Here is a 17,235-nt window from a genome sequence, read left to right as displayed (position 1 = left end):
CCGAGCCAGCCAGGCACCCCTGACACTAAGTTACTCTTACACACATTTATTGGAAATTCCGCTTTCAAGAAAGTAAAGCATTTTAAACCCCAAAGGAATCCTGAGAGGATTCATCTAGGCAGTCATTATTACCACACAGCAAGCAAGGATGATCTAGCAGTAGTTAGATTTCCTGCACCTTGGTACAGGAAATGGAGAGCTGGACCCACTGCTCTGACTTCTTGGTTAAGACATCCTCTGTGAACATTCTTGTCAGCTATCAGCTGTTCAAGAAGAGGAGCCTATAAATGTAATCTGGTAGGTTTCATCTGCTCTTTCTAGATTTTTAATAACCTTTCAAAGTAACTTATGACTATTAGTCTGGTCCTTCAAACAAAAGTCATTTGATAAGTCTTATCTTAGGATTCGTATTATTCTGATCAGATACTGTAAAATATTTTCTTTGACAATGACTAGCTTTTACTAGTCATTGTCAATGACTAGTAAATGATTAACATTTTTCTTTTAGTACCTTCCACTTTTATGGAAATTTCTATATTTTTGTATTTGTTTCACTCTAGTTTGACTTTGGGGATTTGCAATTAATGTACCTAAGGCTATACCTTTTCTGAGCATATTTCTGATCACACCACCAAGGGTTTTCTGTGTCATGGTCCTTGTTCATCACTCTAAATCATTTACGATTTCCACTTTGATTTCCTTTTTCTTCATTCAACATACATAAGCATCTGTTACAGGTCAGGCCCTATAGTAATAGTTGCATCATATCTAAAATAAACTTATTTTTAATTATTTAACTGAAATTACTTGCACATGTGATCCAAATTTTCAGTTTGCATAGATTTTTATGACTTTCAACTTCTAATGTGATGTAATCCCAGTAAATATAGCCTACAAATACAGGTATAATTCTATTTTTATCTATTAATACCTAACACTGGTAGAGCTTACTAAGTGCCATGTACTACTTCAAGCACTTTATATAACACTTGTCAACTGATGCTCAAATCCTATATAGTTCTTATTTTTCCGAATTGGTCATTTAATGAGCAAATATTAGAGTTATACAGCATAATCAGTATTTTTAACTGATCCCAGTTTTGCTTTTAAGTGAACCTATAGAATATACACCTTAATGAGCAGGACTTTCATGAAAAACATGGAGACCTCTTAGCCTAGGAGCAACTACTGCTCAGCTTTAGCCAAATTTTGGTGGAGGGTGAGGGCCAAATATAGTGTGAAGTTCCTATTCCTCCTTTTATACTTTAGAGGCAGTATAGTTATGGTGAAATGAAAACAAAGACTCTTAACTGAAACTGCATGAATCAAAATTCAGTTTCTACCACTTACTACATGTGTGACTTTGGGCAAGTTATTTAAACCTGTGCCTGTTTCCTCGTCTGTAAAGGAAACTGTAGTAATTAATTTATAAGGGTTTTGTGAGGATTAAATGACTTATTGTATGTAAAGCCTATAACAATCGGCACTCTATGCGTGTTACCTATTATCAGGTTTAGTTTTGGATTCTTCTTCTACGTAGGCTCACACGTTAAGCTTCACAGGTGCTCACATTTAGAGCCATAATACGCCTATAAATTTTTACCTTTTGCTGTGAAAACCTTTTATAGTAAGATTTCCACCTAAGAGAGTGAAGGGGAGGTGGGATGGGGAAGCCACTAACGTCCCCTCAAAAGCTAAGAATTTTACACCAAAAAAATTAAGCTCACATCTGAATGCAACATTTCTGCTCACAGTGAGCCAAAGGACTACTACTGACTGGCTGACTATAAGTGAGAACCAAACACACAGTTACCTGAAGAGTGCTCTAGACAAGTGTGTTCTTGGACCACACGGAGGTAAGTTGAGAGAATGAAAGTAAATGCTTAGAAACTGCAGCAATTTGGCACTGCTGTGACTTTTGTACTTTATACTCAAGTATTGGTTCTCAATGGACTGAAAATAGAACCTGGCCCCTCACCACAGAGAATTTAAGAGGTACTGCCCTAGAACTCACCTGCAGCCCCATACCTATTAGTGCTAGGCAGTGTCTGCTCACCTGTTCCGGGTGGCCATCTTTTGAGGACTGGGACCACAAATGACAAAGGAGACAAGCCAATATTGCCTGTTCTGTCACACCCAGTTCTCTCTGCTCACGGGATAATCAAATAAGGAGCCATCATAGTTAGGAAGTACAGTCATTTAAATTCCATGAATCACCAATTTTAAAGGACAGGTCAAATGTATTTGCTATTGTAAATGGGACCTCTAGAACGTACAGATGCTTTTGGGCAAATGTTTTTAAAATTCTGTTTCATCATGGTTCTCTGCAGTCTTTCAACAACCACAGAACAACTTCATTTCTGTGTGCACAGGTCAGAGTGCTATCTTTTCTCCAATTTGTTGAGGCTATAGTAATCCCTAAATGACCAAAGGGGCTAGGAGCAAAGACAGCAAGTGAGGATTTGGGATGCTTACTGATTCTACTTTGAAAGTTGAGAAAAACTGGACCTCAGTTAGTTTAGCAGCAACACTGAAAGTATTCCAAGTTGCTTTTCATTGAAGATTTTCAGAACCATCACACCACAAAGTCACCACCTAACAAGTCAACCTTACCCAAGGAATGTACATCAGCATGATACTAATCACCAATTATAAAAATCCACCCCTGCAGCAAGTCTAACAAACACTTAACTACCTAAAAATAAAAGCAATGTTCTTAACATCTAAAGATTTCTTACTTCAATGCTACCAGACTAGAAAAAAAGGTAAGTGGTACAGAATTCTCAACTTGGTCATTTCCACTCAGACTCCCAAAACAAAGCCACAAAAACTCAAATAACATTTAAGAATAAAAGCCAAAATCCCCAAAACATCTACCAAAACAATACTTTAAAAAGAGGTATCTGAGATACTTAGGTCAAATTTAACCATATAGTTGCTCCATCTCATTTATAAGTGTGCTGCTACACTCACCGAAGCCAAGCATGGCACCTTATCAAGGTTAAAGAACTCATTAAAGTCAAATTCTCCTGGGGACTGCTCAGGCAAGACGGCATCCCTTGGCACTTCCTGATCAGCAGCAGGCTCCTGTGCCAGGATGACCTCCACCTCATCCTCTTCGGCCACTCCTCCATTGCACTCGACTATGCCTGAAAGCAAAACCAGGACAAAAACAGACTTGATCAAGTGAACTGCTCTAGACTTATTCTGTGGCCTCAGCCATCATCACACGTGCAAAAGAGCCATACATAACTTTAAAGACAGACCTTAGGTGCCGATATAGCATTTACAACAGTAAAACCATTCGCTTCCTATGGGAGCTAGGAAAAAAGCCCTAGTAACAAGCCAGAACACCAACACAATGCAGTAAAGATTATGGTCCCTCCACCACCCATTCTTCAAGTTTTCCGTAATGCAGCAGGTTCTATTTCTAATGGGATTTTTTTTTTTAAGATAGTTTTTTGCAAGTCTCTTGCTGCTTAAAAATGGAACCAAATTAATTTGGCTCTGCCTTCACCCACGTGATCTATACCACTGCTTTAAGTCAGGGTTCAACAATCTAAGGTATTTATGTGAAATCTGGCATGAGGGCAATTTTCACTTGCCTACAGGTTGGTTGTAGCTCATCCTTCAAGGCAAACCTCAAATGGTACCTCTTCTGGGAAGGCTGACCTGCCTACCTATATTTACCCTGCCCAGAAAAATTAATCACTGCCTTCTCTATAATCCTTGTGTTGTCTCTCAAAGTGTCTAGTGATACCAACCTTCCTGAAGGCAGGTAATCTGCTCTAATCAGTTTCGTCTTACTCTCAAGTGCCTGGTATATTTAAAACTTAGTATTGTTCGGTTGTTGTAATTAGGATAAGAAGGTAGGGTCTAAATGAAGCTACCAAGTGTTAACATTTGAGGAACCTAGTATCTTCGTTTTAGCTGGGATATGGGCAAAAGGCAAAATACTTAGGATAAAAAATTTTTCTTCTTTTAAAGAAGTGCCCTGAGATATACTAGACATTCAACTTTCTAAAAAATGTTTATTTACTTATTTTGAGAAAGAGAGCATGAGTGGAGTAGGGGCAGAGAGAGGGAGAGAGAGAGAGAATCCTAAGCAGGCTCCATGCTGCCAGTGCAGAGCCCAATGTGGGGCTCAATCTCACCAACTGTGAGATCATGACCTGAGCCAAAATGAGTCAGATGCTTAACCAACTGAGCCACCCAGGTGCCCCTAGACATTCAAGTTTTTTTTTTTTTTTAACATTTATTTTTGAGACACAGAGACAGAGCACGAGTGGGGGAGGGGCAGAGAGAGAGGGAGACACAGAATGTGAAGCAGGCTCCAAGCTCTCAGCTGTCTGCACAGAGCCCGAAGTGGGGCTCAGACTCACGAACCATGAGATCATGACCTGAGCCAAAGTCAGACGCTTAACTGACTGAGCCACCCAGGCGCCCCATCAAACTTTTTAGTTTGAAGGACAGAACTCCCAAAGCCCCACGCTGCAAAAGTACCAATGTAAGAACCACCTGTACTTTCAAGATCTACAGCAGACACGAAGTCTTCCCGTTAAAAAAAAAAAAAAAAAAAAAAAGGCGCCAAATCTTGGACCCATCCCTTCTCAAAAGTCCCTAATAGTTACCTCAGTCTTGTTATTAATCAGACCAAGAGACACTAAATGCCATCAGCTGCTTTCATTCCAGTAATGCTTCAAACACTGCAGAGCAAAGCAGGGAATTCAATAACTAAAGGGTTAAGTGGCTTGCTTACCCAAGGTCTCAATACTAGCCAAGTGGCAGAAGCTTTAACCCTAAGATGGCCACCGATACTCTTCCACACCAAGCTCTGAGTATTACAGCAGCACTGCTCCTCCACAGGGGTGGCTGCCATCTAACTACTGTGAGCCTTCTGACAACCAGTGAAACAGACAAGGTTTGTGAGCCATCGATAAAGCAATCAGCAGTCTCCAGTGGGTTAGAACATACTTACTGAAAAGAGAAGCAAATACTATCCCTTAAAAACTGACATTTAAACTAAAATGACTATTTGGTGGAGGTATCCTCACTTTACAAAGAAATTGGGCCCTAGAAGAATTAACAATAGCCTAATCAATGCCCAGTTTGTGTCCTTTTCCATTAGAGCAGTGCTTCTGCCTGATCCATTTTACTAAGCAGAACCTGCCAGCCCACCTCAGGATCGACAAGTGATAATACATTTTGCTGTAGTTTTGGGTCCCAACTTAAGGATGAAAGCCAGAAACAAGAGTATGTACTTGGTTCATACATTTACAAAAGAAATTTTAATATTTCTCCTATGCCTTTATTTTGTGTTGAGATGAGAAGATCTCTTAACAGATAAATAGCTTTTGCAGATAGCAGAATGTTCCACATGCAATTTTATGCCAGTGTCAAGGTTTCTGGAAAGCAGACAGGGTCTGTCAACTGAGAGTGGGTATGAGTGGGTAGGAATATGCACTAGTAGACAAACACAACTGGCCATTTATCATGGTAGACTCAAAAGGCAGAGGCCCAGAAAAGATAACTAGGGGCAAGTTTTACCACATTCAGAAGGACCACATACTTTCATTAGAGAGAAAAACTGAAATTTTCTTTTCTATCAATGGAGGGATTTAGCTATTTCTGACTTCTACATAATTTATTTTCTGGTTACAGGTGTAATGCACATTCAAATTGTTCCGTTAATATTACCATATATGCATCACCTGTCTAAAGTGAGTACTCAATACACATCAATTTTAAAATCATACAGGCAGTGAACATGTTTGTCCTATTAACTGCTACACTGCCAGCACTAGTATGTGCCTGCAGAGAACTGCTACATAAAAAATTCAGGGGAGGGGGGCCTTGGTGGCTCAGTCAGTTAAGTGTCTGACTCTTGATTTCAGCTCAGGTCATGAACTCACAGTTGTTGGGCTGGGCTCCACACTCAGCATGGAGCCTGCTTGGGGTTCTCTCTCCCCCTCTCTCTTTGCCCTCTCCGCTTGTGTGTGCATATGCACATGCTCTCTCAAAATAAAAATTAAACAAAAATTCAGGGTAAAGTTAGAATACAAATAAAAACTGGACTAAAAGGCACTCATCATCCCCCCCTTCATTTTTGTAGCCAAGATGAAATTACGGGGTACCTGTTTATCCTAAATACAGTGGTTAGGACAGCCTAGGGACCACTGGCAATTAACTACTGGGATGAGTGAGCTAGGACTCCCGGATTCCACATGGGGCTCTGCCATGAAATCCATGTGACAGGGTCTTGGGTTGTCCCCTCTTCCAGGCCTGTCTCTCTCTGTATCTATAAAGTAAGGAGGTGATACTCTCACTCCTTTTGGTTCATCCACTTGTTGATACAAGAATGGTTGAAATTCACATTGCAGTTGAGTTATGAAAACATGTGCTTCTTTTCACCAGAAGCCTTATCTTTATCATTATGTGAAAAGACCACACTGGGCTGGTGCTCGTTAGCCTGAGAATGACACAAAGCCATGTCTCAAAGGTTATTTAAGAGCAAAGCTTTACAAGTTACCCACTGATGTCATGCATCACTCTAGGGAACAACGTGTAACAGCATAAAGATAATGGTAATGTCTACGGTATTTTAAAGATATTACCAAAAAAAAAAAAAAAAAAAAAAGACAAGTGATTTCTCCCTTTCCTTTCTCTTAAATTCCACTAGCTCATTTTCTACGCAAATATATCTTAGCCTTATAATTTTAAGGTGGCACTACACATTTATGTATCAAAATAGCTTTCTTTTTTTTTTTTTTTTTTTTTAAGTAATCTCTACACCCAATGTGGGGCCTAAACTCATAACCCTGAGATCATGAGTGGCACACTTTACCAACTAAGCCAGCCAGGCACTTCTAAAATAGCTCTCCACTTTTGTTGCCTAGTAGCTGCCAAAAGGTATTTTCCAACTAAACGTGAAGGCTGAAGAGAACTGGAATTTACTGAAGAAGTGCCCACAAGAGGCTGAGCTCTGATGTTCACATTCAATCTTTAATGCTAAGAGTAACCCTTAAAGTTATAGAGTAGGCACTGTCTTCATCTTACAAAGAAACAAGTCCACCTATAAAGAGTTTTATCAAAGATTATCCGTTTTGTAAGCAACTGCCCCAATACTCAAATCCAGGCTAGCCGGCCTGGCCACCTCAAAGCCAGGCTACTGGAAAATGACTAATGGGACCCCCCAACTCTGCACCAGGCACCTCTCACACTGTTAACTCTGGCTTTTCAGTTTAGTATGGGAGCTACCTGACCTTATCTCATAGTTGACTGAGTCTGGGAGAAGCCAAGTCACAAACAATTGATGTAGGAAGTCTAACAGTATGGTGAAAAAGGTGGGCCTCTGAAGTACAAAAGAAGTTGCTCAATTCCCAATTTCACTACTTACTTTGTTAGTGTCCACAGACAAATCACTCAAGCCTTCTGTGCCTCCATTTGCTCATCCACAAGATGGGGAAAGAAGTACCTACCTCATAGGGTTGTTAGAAGTAGGATTACACAGACAAAACACTTACCACTGGGTCTAGTGCTCAATGAATGAAACTCCTCCACTATTTTTACCACATTTCTTATCTCTGGGGAACCCTTTTATGTACACAGTACTCTTACAGGGGAATGTGAGACTTTTCTGTTTAGCACCACAGGCAGAACAAGCTGAGGATATAGTATCCACACCTAATAAATTCAAACTTAGCAGCTTCAAAATCAGGCTGCAATGTTAGAAACTTGCTACTTCCTTGCAATGGGTACAGTTGTTCCTAAGTGCACATTCAGGGCCAATTACAAGCACATCTCATTTTAGAACAGTGAGCTCCCCTCTCAAAGTTTTTGCTGACCTTCCTTCACAGAGGCTGTCCGTCGCCTTGTTCTTTTTCTCCCCTTGTGATCTTCTTCCAGTATCTTATCATCAAAGCCAGTCAGCTCAATGGTTTCAGACTGACTTGTGGGTCCAGCTGAGAACCATTCTGGTTCTTCTTCTGTGTAGGAATCATTTCTTCTTCGCTCACCAAAGACACGCTTACTATCCCCAAACTCCCTCTGGAAAAGTACACAATCAAGATAAAAAATAAGGTTCTAGTTAAGGCATTTCTACCTCAGTCAAGGTCTTGATGAATTAGGTAATGCTCAATAATGTAATGAAGATACTATGCTGCAGACTTGAAGCACCCCCACCCCCACCCCACCCCACCTCCAGCCCTCTTTCTGCTCCTCTCTATCTGGCTTAAGAATGGGCTCTGTTCATCCAGCATCTCAAAATAACCTGGTATAAACAAAGTGCATATCAAGTCCCTAAGCACATGAGGGGCCAGAGGATCTAGAAGACAAACCCTAAATCGCTTGTCCTTATAGTCCCTCTCTCGATCTCGGTCTCTCAAGTCCCGCAGGTCCTTATCACTGAGTCGGTGATCCTTCTCAAAGGTCCGAGCAGAGATTATTCTTCCACTGCCAATCCTTCGTCCGCCAAGCAGGCGAAGCCCATCACTGTCTTTTTCCAATGGACTTCCTGAGTGCCGGGAACTAACAGCGGCTGTCACATGGCAGCCCCCTCCAAAGCTTCGTCTCTGTGGGCTGAGAACAACATCTAAGTCATCTTCTTTCACACGCTCTCGTGGATCTGGAAAGGTGGCAGAAAGGGAAAGTTAAGCAAACCAGTAGGGTATTTTTATTTTCTCACTGGTATGTCCATGACTAGTGGTGGTGAGAGTATTGGAAAAGAATTACCACTGAAATAGTTACAGAGTAATATGTACATTACATATTTAAATAAGACTGAGTCTTTTGCTTTTTCTCTTTGGAGCAATAAATGTACTTCATAATGATTTTCCAGGATTACTCTCCACAATCCCTAAGACCTTATGTATTAGAAAATATCTTGTCAATTAAAAAACTATACTAGGTGTCAGTATTTGAAAGAATAACTGAAAAGTTGAAGTGTTTCAAAAACAGGTTAAAGTGTTTCTTCAACAAATGGTATTTAATAGGTGTATACCCATACGAAGAACTTGAACTGATACCTGGTACCACATACAAAACACAAAATAGATCATAGATCTAAACTATCTAATGATAGAAAACTTCTAGAAGAAAATATAAGAGAAAATCTTTGTGACATTGGGTTAAGCAGAGTTTTCTCAGGCACAACACCAAGAGCACAACCCACTAAAAAGAAGAAAAAGCAGGGCGCCTGGGTGGCTCAGTCAGTTGGGCATCTGACTTCGGCTCAGGTCAAAATCTTACGGCTTGTGACTTTGAGCCCCACATTGGGCTCTGTGCTAACAGCTTGGAGCCTGGAGCCTGCTTCGGATTCTGTGTCTCTCTTTCTCTGTCCTTCCCACTTGTGCTCGGTCTCTGTCTCTCTCAAACATTTAAAAAAAAAAAAAAAAAAAGATTTAAACTGGGATTGATCAAAGTTTAAAACTTCTGCTCTTTGCAAGGTACTATTCTGAGAATGCAAAAACAAGCCACAGACTGGGAGAAAATATTTAGAAGTGTACATGTGATAAATGACAGACCTATATCCAGGATGTATAAAAACTCTTCAAATTTAAAACACAATCGGATTTAAAAATGGATAAGTGCTTTGACCAAACATTAAAGAGGTATCTGGATGGCAAATAAACATATGAAAAGATACTCAACATCATTAGTCATTAGGGAAATGCAAATTCAACCATAACGTGATACCACTACACGTCTATTAGATTGGCTAAAGTCGCAAAGACTCATCATTCTAAGTGGTGACAAGAATGTGGAACAAACAGAACTCTCATACACTGCTGCCAGAAACGTAAGGTGGTATAGCCATGTTGGAAAACAGCTTGGCAGTTTCTCAAAACGTTAAACATACATTAACTATAGGACCCAGTCATTTTACTCTTAGGTATTTACCCAAGAAAAAAGTGTATGCCTATATAGAGAATTGTATATGAATGTTCATAGTTTTGGTTAATTGTCAAAAACTGGAAACAACTCAAATGTTCACCAACAGATATATGGATAAACTGTGAATTCATACAATGGAATACAACTAGTCAATAAAAAGGAACTATACACCCAACATCACGACTGGATCTTAAAATAACTATTCTGAGTGAAAGAAGCTACCCAAAGAGTGTATACCGTAGAATTCTATTTATAATGAATTCTAGGAAATGTAAACTAATCTGTAGTGATAGAAAGCAAATCAGTGCTTGGCTGGAGGGGTGGGAAGTAGGAGTTGGGACTCACAGAGATACTAGAGAACTTTTGGGCATGATGGAAATGCTTATTCCTTTGATTGTGGTAATGGTTTCACAGGTGTATACACTGTCAAAACATCAAATTGTACACTTTATGTGCAGTCTATTGTAGGTCAATTATATCTCAATAAAGGTGTAAGAAAATCAAACATGTCACCACACTAAAATTCTTCCTAGAAAAACCAGAAAACTGTAGTCCAAGTAAGGAAAAGCTCCTTTAATATTCTCACCAGAAATAATACCTAAAATGGTATGTACTTCTCCAGAATTTCCGTGTAGTGTCTCCATGTTTTCCAAAAACCAGACACAGTATGGACAAGCTTCCAATTTACAGTTTAATACTCCTACATATGGATGTACCAAAGTTTACACAAACCGTTTCTACCACTGGCCATTTAAGTTGTCTAGTTTTCATCACTTAATAAAATCTCCATGCACATCTTTGATGATTCTCCTAAAATTGTTTGATTCTCCTAAAATTACTGCACTAAGCATACTGTACAATTGTGCAGAAGGATCAAATATCTCAAGGTAGAGTCACCCCTATCTTCTTTGCCAGTTCCAAATTTGTTTTATGATGGTATTTCCACTTATCACAAAAGAAGCTCCCTCTGCAACAAGTTCCTTGACTAGTTTCTATACTGCCAGCCTCCATTTCACTCTTCAGTATCTTTTCTGGTTTAAATCAGTAAAGGTACGGAAAATCTAACTTCAGTCCAGTCTCAAACCATATCCAAACCCTGTATTAAAATTGTAATCTACTATTAAGAACTGCCAGACTGTTTAATAACTGAGGACTAGGTCTCATATATAAGACTAAGCAGAACCAGATTTCCAGCACAGCATTATGCTCACTACCATGCTCGCTACCCTTACTCAGTTACCCTATCGATGAAAAACATCAGTACTTTTAATTCCAAAAGCACATAGTCTAATACGGTCTACTTGTCACTGCTATATAGGAAGGCCAAGATTTTTCTCTGCTAATCAGGAAAAACCCAACTGATAAATCAGTTTCCTGATCATGACATTTTCCCTGAATAAAACTCTCCACTAAGAATGAAACTAGCAGCAAAGAACACTGTCTCCAAAATTGTTGCCCCACTTCTACATGCTCACCTACTATCCTGCGCACAAGGGAAGGCCGGTCTGAATCCAACTCTTTCTTCAGACTTTCCACTGGTGAGTTCCTCCCTGAAGCTGGATAGAGAGAGGCATGCCACTTTTCAGGGTCCCAGACGCCATCACTATAATAAGTCAAAGGGTACCAACAGTTAGCACTTACACCCATAGATTACATGTGTGGTCTGATTTCTAAACTTCTTCAGGCAGTAAGTCATGGAAACCCCTTTCCAATTTAAAACTTCATGGATACCATTAGAATGGTTAGCTCTTTCAAGATGGAAACAAAAACAGCTACAGACAGTCCCTGTGGTTCAACTAAAGATGGTTCCATTTTTCAATGGTACACATTCAGTAGAAACTGTGCTTTGAATTTTGAAGTTTGATCTTTTCCCAGGCTAGCAACATGTGATCCAATAACCTCTTGTGATGCTGTGTACCAGCAGTAAGCCACAACTCCTAGTCAGCCAACGTGAATACAAGAGTAAACCACACCATTCTGTACCCAACCATTCTGTTTTTTACTTTCAGTATTCATATATATATATTTTTAATTTTTTTAAATGTTTTTATTTTTGAGAGAGAGAGACAGAGTGCAAGCAGGAGAGGGACAGAGAGAGGGAGACACAGAATCTGAAGCAGGCTCCAGGCTTTGAGCTGTTGGCACAGAGCCTGATGCGGGGCTCGAACTCACAAGCTATGAGATGATGACCTGAGCTGAAGTCAGACATTTAACTGACTGAGCCATCCAGGAGCCCCTCAGTACAGTATTCAATAAATTATATGAGATATTTAACACTGCATTATAAAATAGGCTTTGTGTTCGATGACTGCCCAACTGTAGGCTAGTGTAAGTGTTCTGAGCACTTTTAAGGCAGACTAGAGTAAGCTATGATGTTTAGTAGGTGAGGTATATTAAATGCATTTTCGACTAATAATATTTTCAACTTATGATAGGTTTATTTATTTTAAAAAAATCTTTTTTAATGTTTTATTTATTTATTTTTGAGAAAGAGAGAGACAGAGCATGAGCAGGGAGGGGCACAGAGAGAGGGAGACACAGAATCTGAAGCAGGCTCCAGGCTCTGAGCTGTCAGCACAGAGCCTGACACGGGGCTTGAACTCATGGACTGTGAGATCATGACCTGAGCCGAAGTCGGATGCTTAACCAACTGAGCCACCCAGGCACCCCTTATGAGGGTTTATTGGGACATATACCATTGTTAAGTTGAGGAAGATCTGTATAAATTAATATTTTGCTGTTTTTCATGCAACACCAATAGTCACTTGAAAACCAGTGATCTGTGTATAAATGAAACATCAGATCACAAACCTTGGGGTGCATATGGATTACAGTAACTATGCCTGTCCTATACAAAAAACATGCTCCATAATATGGATTAGTTTATTGAAGATTAACACAATGGAAGAAAAAACCCAGTTTACTGCAGATTAGTGTAAGGGAGGGAGAAAAACATCTCTCTAGAAGTAGTGCCTAGAATGCTTGGTGTGTACTTTCCAGAATTTCTACACAGTCTTAGTTTTTCCCCAAAGGTTTAAAAAAAAATTTTTTTTTAACATTTATTCATTTTTGTGTTTTTTTTTTAAATTTTTTTTTAACGTTTATTTATTTTTGAGACAGAGAGAGACAGAGCATGAACAGGGGAAGGGCAGAGAGAGAGAGAGAGACACAGAATCTGAAACAGGCTCCAGGCTCTGAGCTGTCAGCACAGAGCCCGACGCGGGGCTCAAACTCACGGACCGCAAGATCGTGACCTGAGCCGAAGTCGGCTGCTTAACCGACTGAGCCACCCAGGCGCCCCAACATTTATTCATTTTTGAAAAGCATAGAGAGACAGAGCGCGAATGGGGGAGGGGCAGAGAGAGAGGGAGACACAGAAACAGAAGCAGGCTCCAGGCTCTGAGCTGTCAGCACAGAGCCCAACGTGGGTCTCGAACTCATGGACCACGAGATCATGACCTGAGCCAAAGTCGGACGCTTAACCAACTGAGCCACCCGGGTGCCCCTCCCTAAAGGCTCTTAATAATGTAAAGTGTGTGCTTTGGGTTCTATTATGTTACTCCCTAATGATAAGGTGGCAGTTGGTACAGTGTGCAAAGCAGAAATGTTACAGCCCAACGATTTGGGATCAAATTCTAGTTTTGCCATTACCACCATGGACCTCCAGGACAAGTTAATAAGCTATGCCCTTCACTATTCTTTTCAAAGGACTTCCCAAACCCCAGACTAGACCAGGCTGTGCTATACACTAGCAGGGTACTCTGCACTTGTCCTTCACAGTCTATAATGGTGGTAATGATAAACTCTTGAGTATTTGACTGTATCCTTCCACGGACCAATGTTCCATTAAGGCAATTTCTGATAGTACCTGACATAGTATTTGCCACCTAACAGGTTCCAACTGAACATCTCTTGAATAAGTGAGTCAACCTCTCCATCTCTAACACCTCACAATAAAGGAAATATCACCTGTCTTCTGGTATGTTGTGAGGATTATTTGGAGTTTAAGAATCAAACAAATTTTAATTCTGAGAAGAGAAATAACAGGATGACAAGCTCTTTCCTCTTTCTCTCTTATTTTCATTACTATTACTAGCACATCTTTACTTAGAATAAAAGTGAGTAGGGGCGCCAGGGTGGCTCAGTCAGTTAAGCGTCTGACTTTGGCTCAGGTCATGATCTCACGGTTTGTGGATTTGAGCCCTGTGCTGACAGCTCAGAGCCTAGCTTCAGATTCCGTATCTCCCTCTCTCTTTGCCCCTCCCATTTGCGCTCTCTTTCTCTCAAAAATAAATATTAAAAAATATATATTTAAAAAATTTAGAATGAAAGTATGTGTACCATAATTTTATTTTATGCCAAGAAGAAATAGATCTAAGAAAATTCAACTTGAGGCATAAAAAAGATTGACAGCTTTAATGAAGGAAAAAACCCAAACAACAGCTTATCTGAGACTTATCAAAAAATCCTAACCAACTGGAACCGCCTTTATTCAAGTATCATCTTCATCAGCAGAAAATGGTGAGGAGTCCAGACTTAGCAACCTTCTGAGTAGATATACAAATAAAAACAGTATGCCCTATTCAACAAAGAAACTAAACATAATATACTTTATACGTTAAAAATGTGGGCCATATGAACCATTTACCTTGATATTTAAGAAGTGACCTTATAGTCTTAAGATGACCATAACAAGTGCAATGTAGGGTGATTGTAAACATTTTCAGACCGTAATTTGGCTCTAGTCTTCTCAAACCAAAGCGTTCTGCTTATGAAGCAGCCCAAGATGCAAAAGGGCTCGTCTGAATGGCTGAATGGTTTTTTCGTTTGGGAACAGGAAGGATGGGGCAATGCTACATGGCTCAGAGTCCTCCTGATCAGCTTTCTCTGGGCAGGCCCTTGAAGGACCCCCAAAGTACAGTGTGAAAACCACCACTGACAGAAGACCCTGGAGAGGACTCATGTGTTTAACTCTTAAAATTGCTTTCTCACTATGTGTCTCTGACCAAGTCATTTTCTAACTTTAGTTTCATTATCAGTTTGTTGAAAGGGAATTGGGTTAGTTGTCCTTAGAGTCCTGTAAAGCTCAAAAAATTTTTTTAATGTTTATTTAGAGAGCACGCGTATGAGAGAGTGCACGCACAGAAGCAGTAAGGGGAAAAGAGACAGGGAGACCGAGAATCCCAAGCAGGCTCTGTGCTGTCAGCACACAGCCCAATACAGGGCTCGATCCTACAACTGTGAGATCATGATCTGAGCTGAAATCAACAGTTAGACAACTGACTGAGCCACCCAGGCATCCCTTCAAATTTTTGAATAGTTTAAAGCTAATTAATAATGAAACCAATGAGGACAATGCAGGAAGCTATTTAGTTGATAACTTATCTATGATATATTTGTGTAGAAGCCCTAAATCATTATCCCTGAAGTCTCCCCCACTCATCATTCTACAAAAAAACTCCAAAACAATTCTTAAATTACCATGTTTGGTAAACAAGACGTTGACTAGGAGGAGCACTCCGCTCCCCCTTCACCCATACCTGTCATATTTTTCAGAGAGGCATGATGGCCTCTGTTTGGAATGAGGGCGTTCTTTTATATCCAAGAGCTCCTCCTGGAAAGAGAAACCAAATGGTGATTTTGAGTAATATTTCTCATGCCACATATTTTCAACTTATATTTGTTCTCAGTAATGACTGGAGTGCCTATCTTAAGCATGTCACACAGTTCTTATTTTTTTATGCCTTGACTTATTCCAGAAAGGACTGGAGTTAGCTCAAGATTCTTACAAGAAGATGCTCAAGCAGAATTGGCAAATAATAGTGATTAGCTTTTTTCTAAAACAATTCTCTCACAAATTGCCATCCAATGACATAGTTATAGTCGACCACACTGAATGCTCATCAAGGTACGGAAGCTTCAGGCTTAAATAAAATTTCCAGTTGATTTTTCTACTCTTAAATGTATTAGAGGCCAACTTACAAGTAGATAGTTTTAACATAAATTTGCAGAGGAAAAAAAGCACAAAGCACACATCCATTTACCATTTATCTGATCTGCCTGTTAACATTTTACTTTAGCATTTAGGTTCCCCACACCTTTTTTTGTTTTTGTTTTTGTTTTAAACCATATAAGGGTTACTCCTCAGTACTTCAGTGCTTATTTCCTAAGAATGAGGATACTCTTTCATAGTCTCTTATCTGGTTCCACGAGAAAATTAAGCCTCATAAAAAATAATTTGAGTGACTAGTTTTACCATTCTCCCAAGGATTATGCTTGGCCTGTATCATTGCAGATGCCTAAGAGAGAGGCAAATCCATTACAAACAACACATGCCTGAGGGCCTAAGGGCTTACTTGTGAAGAACCTCGTTAAAAAGGGCTGTCAGTTTTATACAATTATAAATGATACTTTTATCTAACCTACCCCTCCAGATTCCAATTTGTCAATTGACCCAACAAGGTCCTTTATATTGTTTTACCCTCCAACACAGGACCCAGTCTAGAATCAGATATTGGTTGTCCTATTTCTTTGGAACATTTCTACAACTGGAACATCTCTACAACTTTTGTCTTCGATGACACTGACTTTTCTACAGAGTGCAGCCTTTTTTTTTTTTTTCTAAGAGAACATTATTCATTTTGGATTTATCTACTGTTTCCTCATGATTAGATTGAGGTTAAGTATCCAAGGAAGAGAATACTAACCCCAGAGATGTTGTGTCCATCTCAGAGCATCACCTCTGGACACCTGTGATGTCCATCTGCTGCTTAGTAGTGGCAGTATGTGGTCTGTAGGGAGACTGCAAATATCCTGGTCTTCATCAAAATTTCCCCCTAAATTTAGCATCTATTGATGAATCTTGCCCAAATTGATCTTGATTTCCCAACTCTAGGCCTCTCTCCATATTGACCAGTCAGCACTTGGCATTTCACTGGTAGGGCAAACACTAATCCTCCCTTTTCCCCTCCCTGTGTGTTTACCTATTATTGGCATGGGCTCACAGATACCTAATTTTTCCAATGGTCTATAATTCATTAATGCCCTTAATTGTTTAGGGGCTCAAATTAGGAGCCTCTTCAAGCTGGTTCCTGGGTCCTCTGTACATTCCCCATCATTTTCTAAAAAGCCCTTCCTTACTTTCTGTCTTATCTTGTACCATCCTAGCCCTAGTGTCAGCCATTTTCTTTGAGAAATCTGAGTTCCTTTAAGTGAAGCATGGTATCAGAAACCAAGGTCTGGGAACTAAATATTCCCATTTGCTTCTCGGTTCTCTCAGAACTAGGAACCATGTGCAATTACACATGCACATATATACCTATGTGTTAATGCACACACATCTGC

General features: G+C 39.8%; 1 protein-coding gene across 9 annotated transcripts in view; it reads right to left on the bottom strand.

Moving 5' to 3' along the window:
• The window catches only part of EIF4ENIF1 (eukaryotic translation initiation factor 4E nuclear import factor 1), a 44,713-nt gene that overhangs the window by 15,946 nt on the left and 11,532 nt on the right, over positions 1-17,235 (bottom strand). For all 9 annotated transcript variants that reach the window (XM_042961841.1, XM_042961840.1, XM_042961846.1 and 6 more), the window contains exons 3-7: positions 15,432-15,505; positions 11,367-11,494; positions 8,337-8,623; positions 7,845-8,046; positions 2,974-3,149 (exon numbers count right to left, since the gene is read on the bottom strand). In XM_042961841.1, the coding sequence (XP_042817775.1) occupies positions 2,974-3,149; positions 7,845-8,046; positions 8,337-8,623; positions 11,367-11,494; positions 15,432-15,505 (867 nt within the window). The remainder of the gene's footprint in view (positions 1-2,973; positions 3,150-7,844; positions 8,047-8,336; positions 8,624-11,366; positions 11,495-15,431; positions 15,506-17,235) is intronic.

The sequence above is a fragment of the Panthera tigris genome, chromosome D3, assembly GCF_018350195.1.
Source record: "Panthera tigris isolate Pti1 chromosome D3, P.tigris_Pti1_mat1.1, whole genome shotgun sequence".
In the NCBI taxonomy this organism is placed as follows: domain Eukaryota; kingdom Metazoa; phylum Chordata; class Mammalia; order Carnivora; family Felidae; genus Panthera; species Panthera tigris.
Note: the sequence above shows the minus strand (reverse complement) of the source record. Positions and strands in the feature narration are given on the sequence as shown.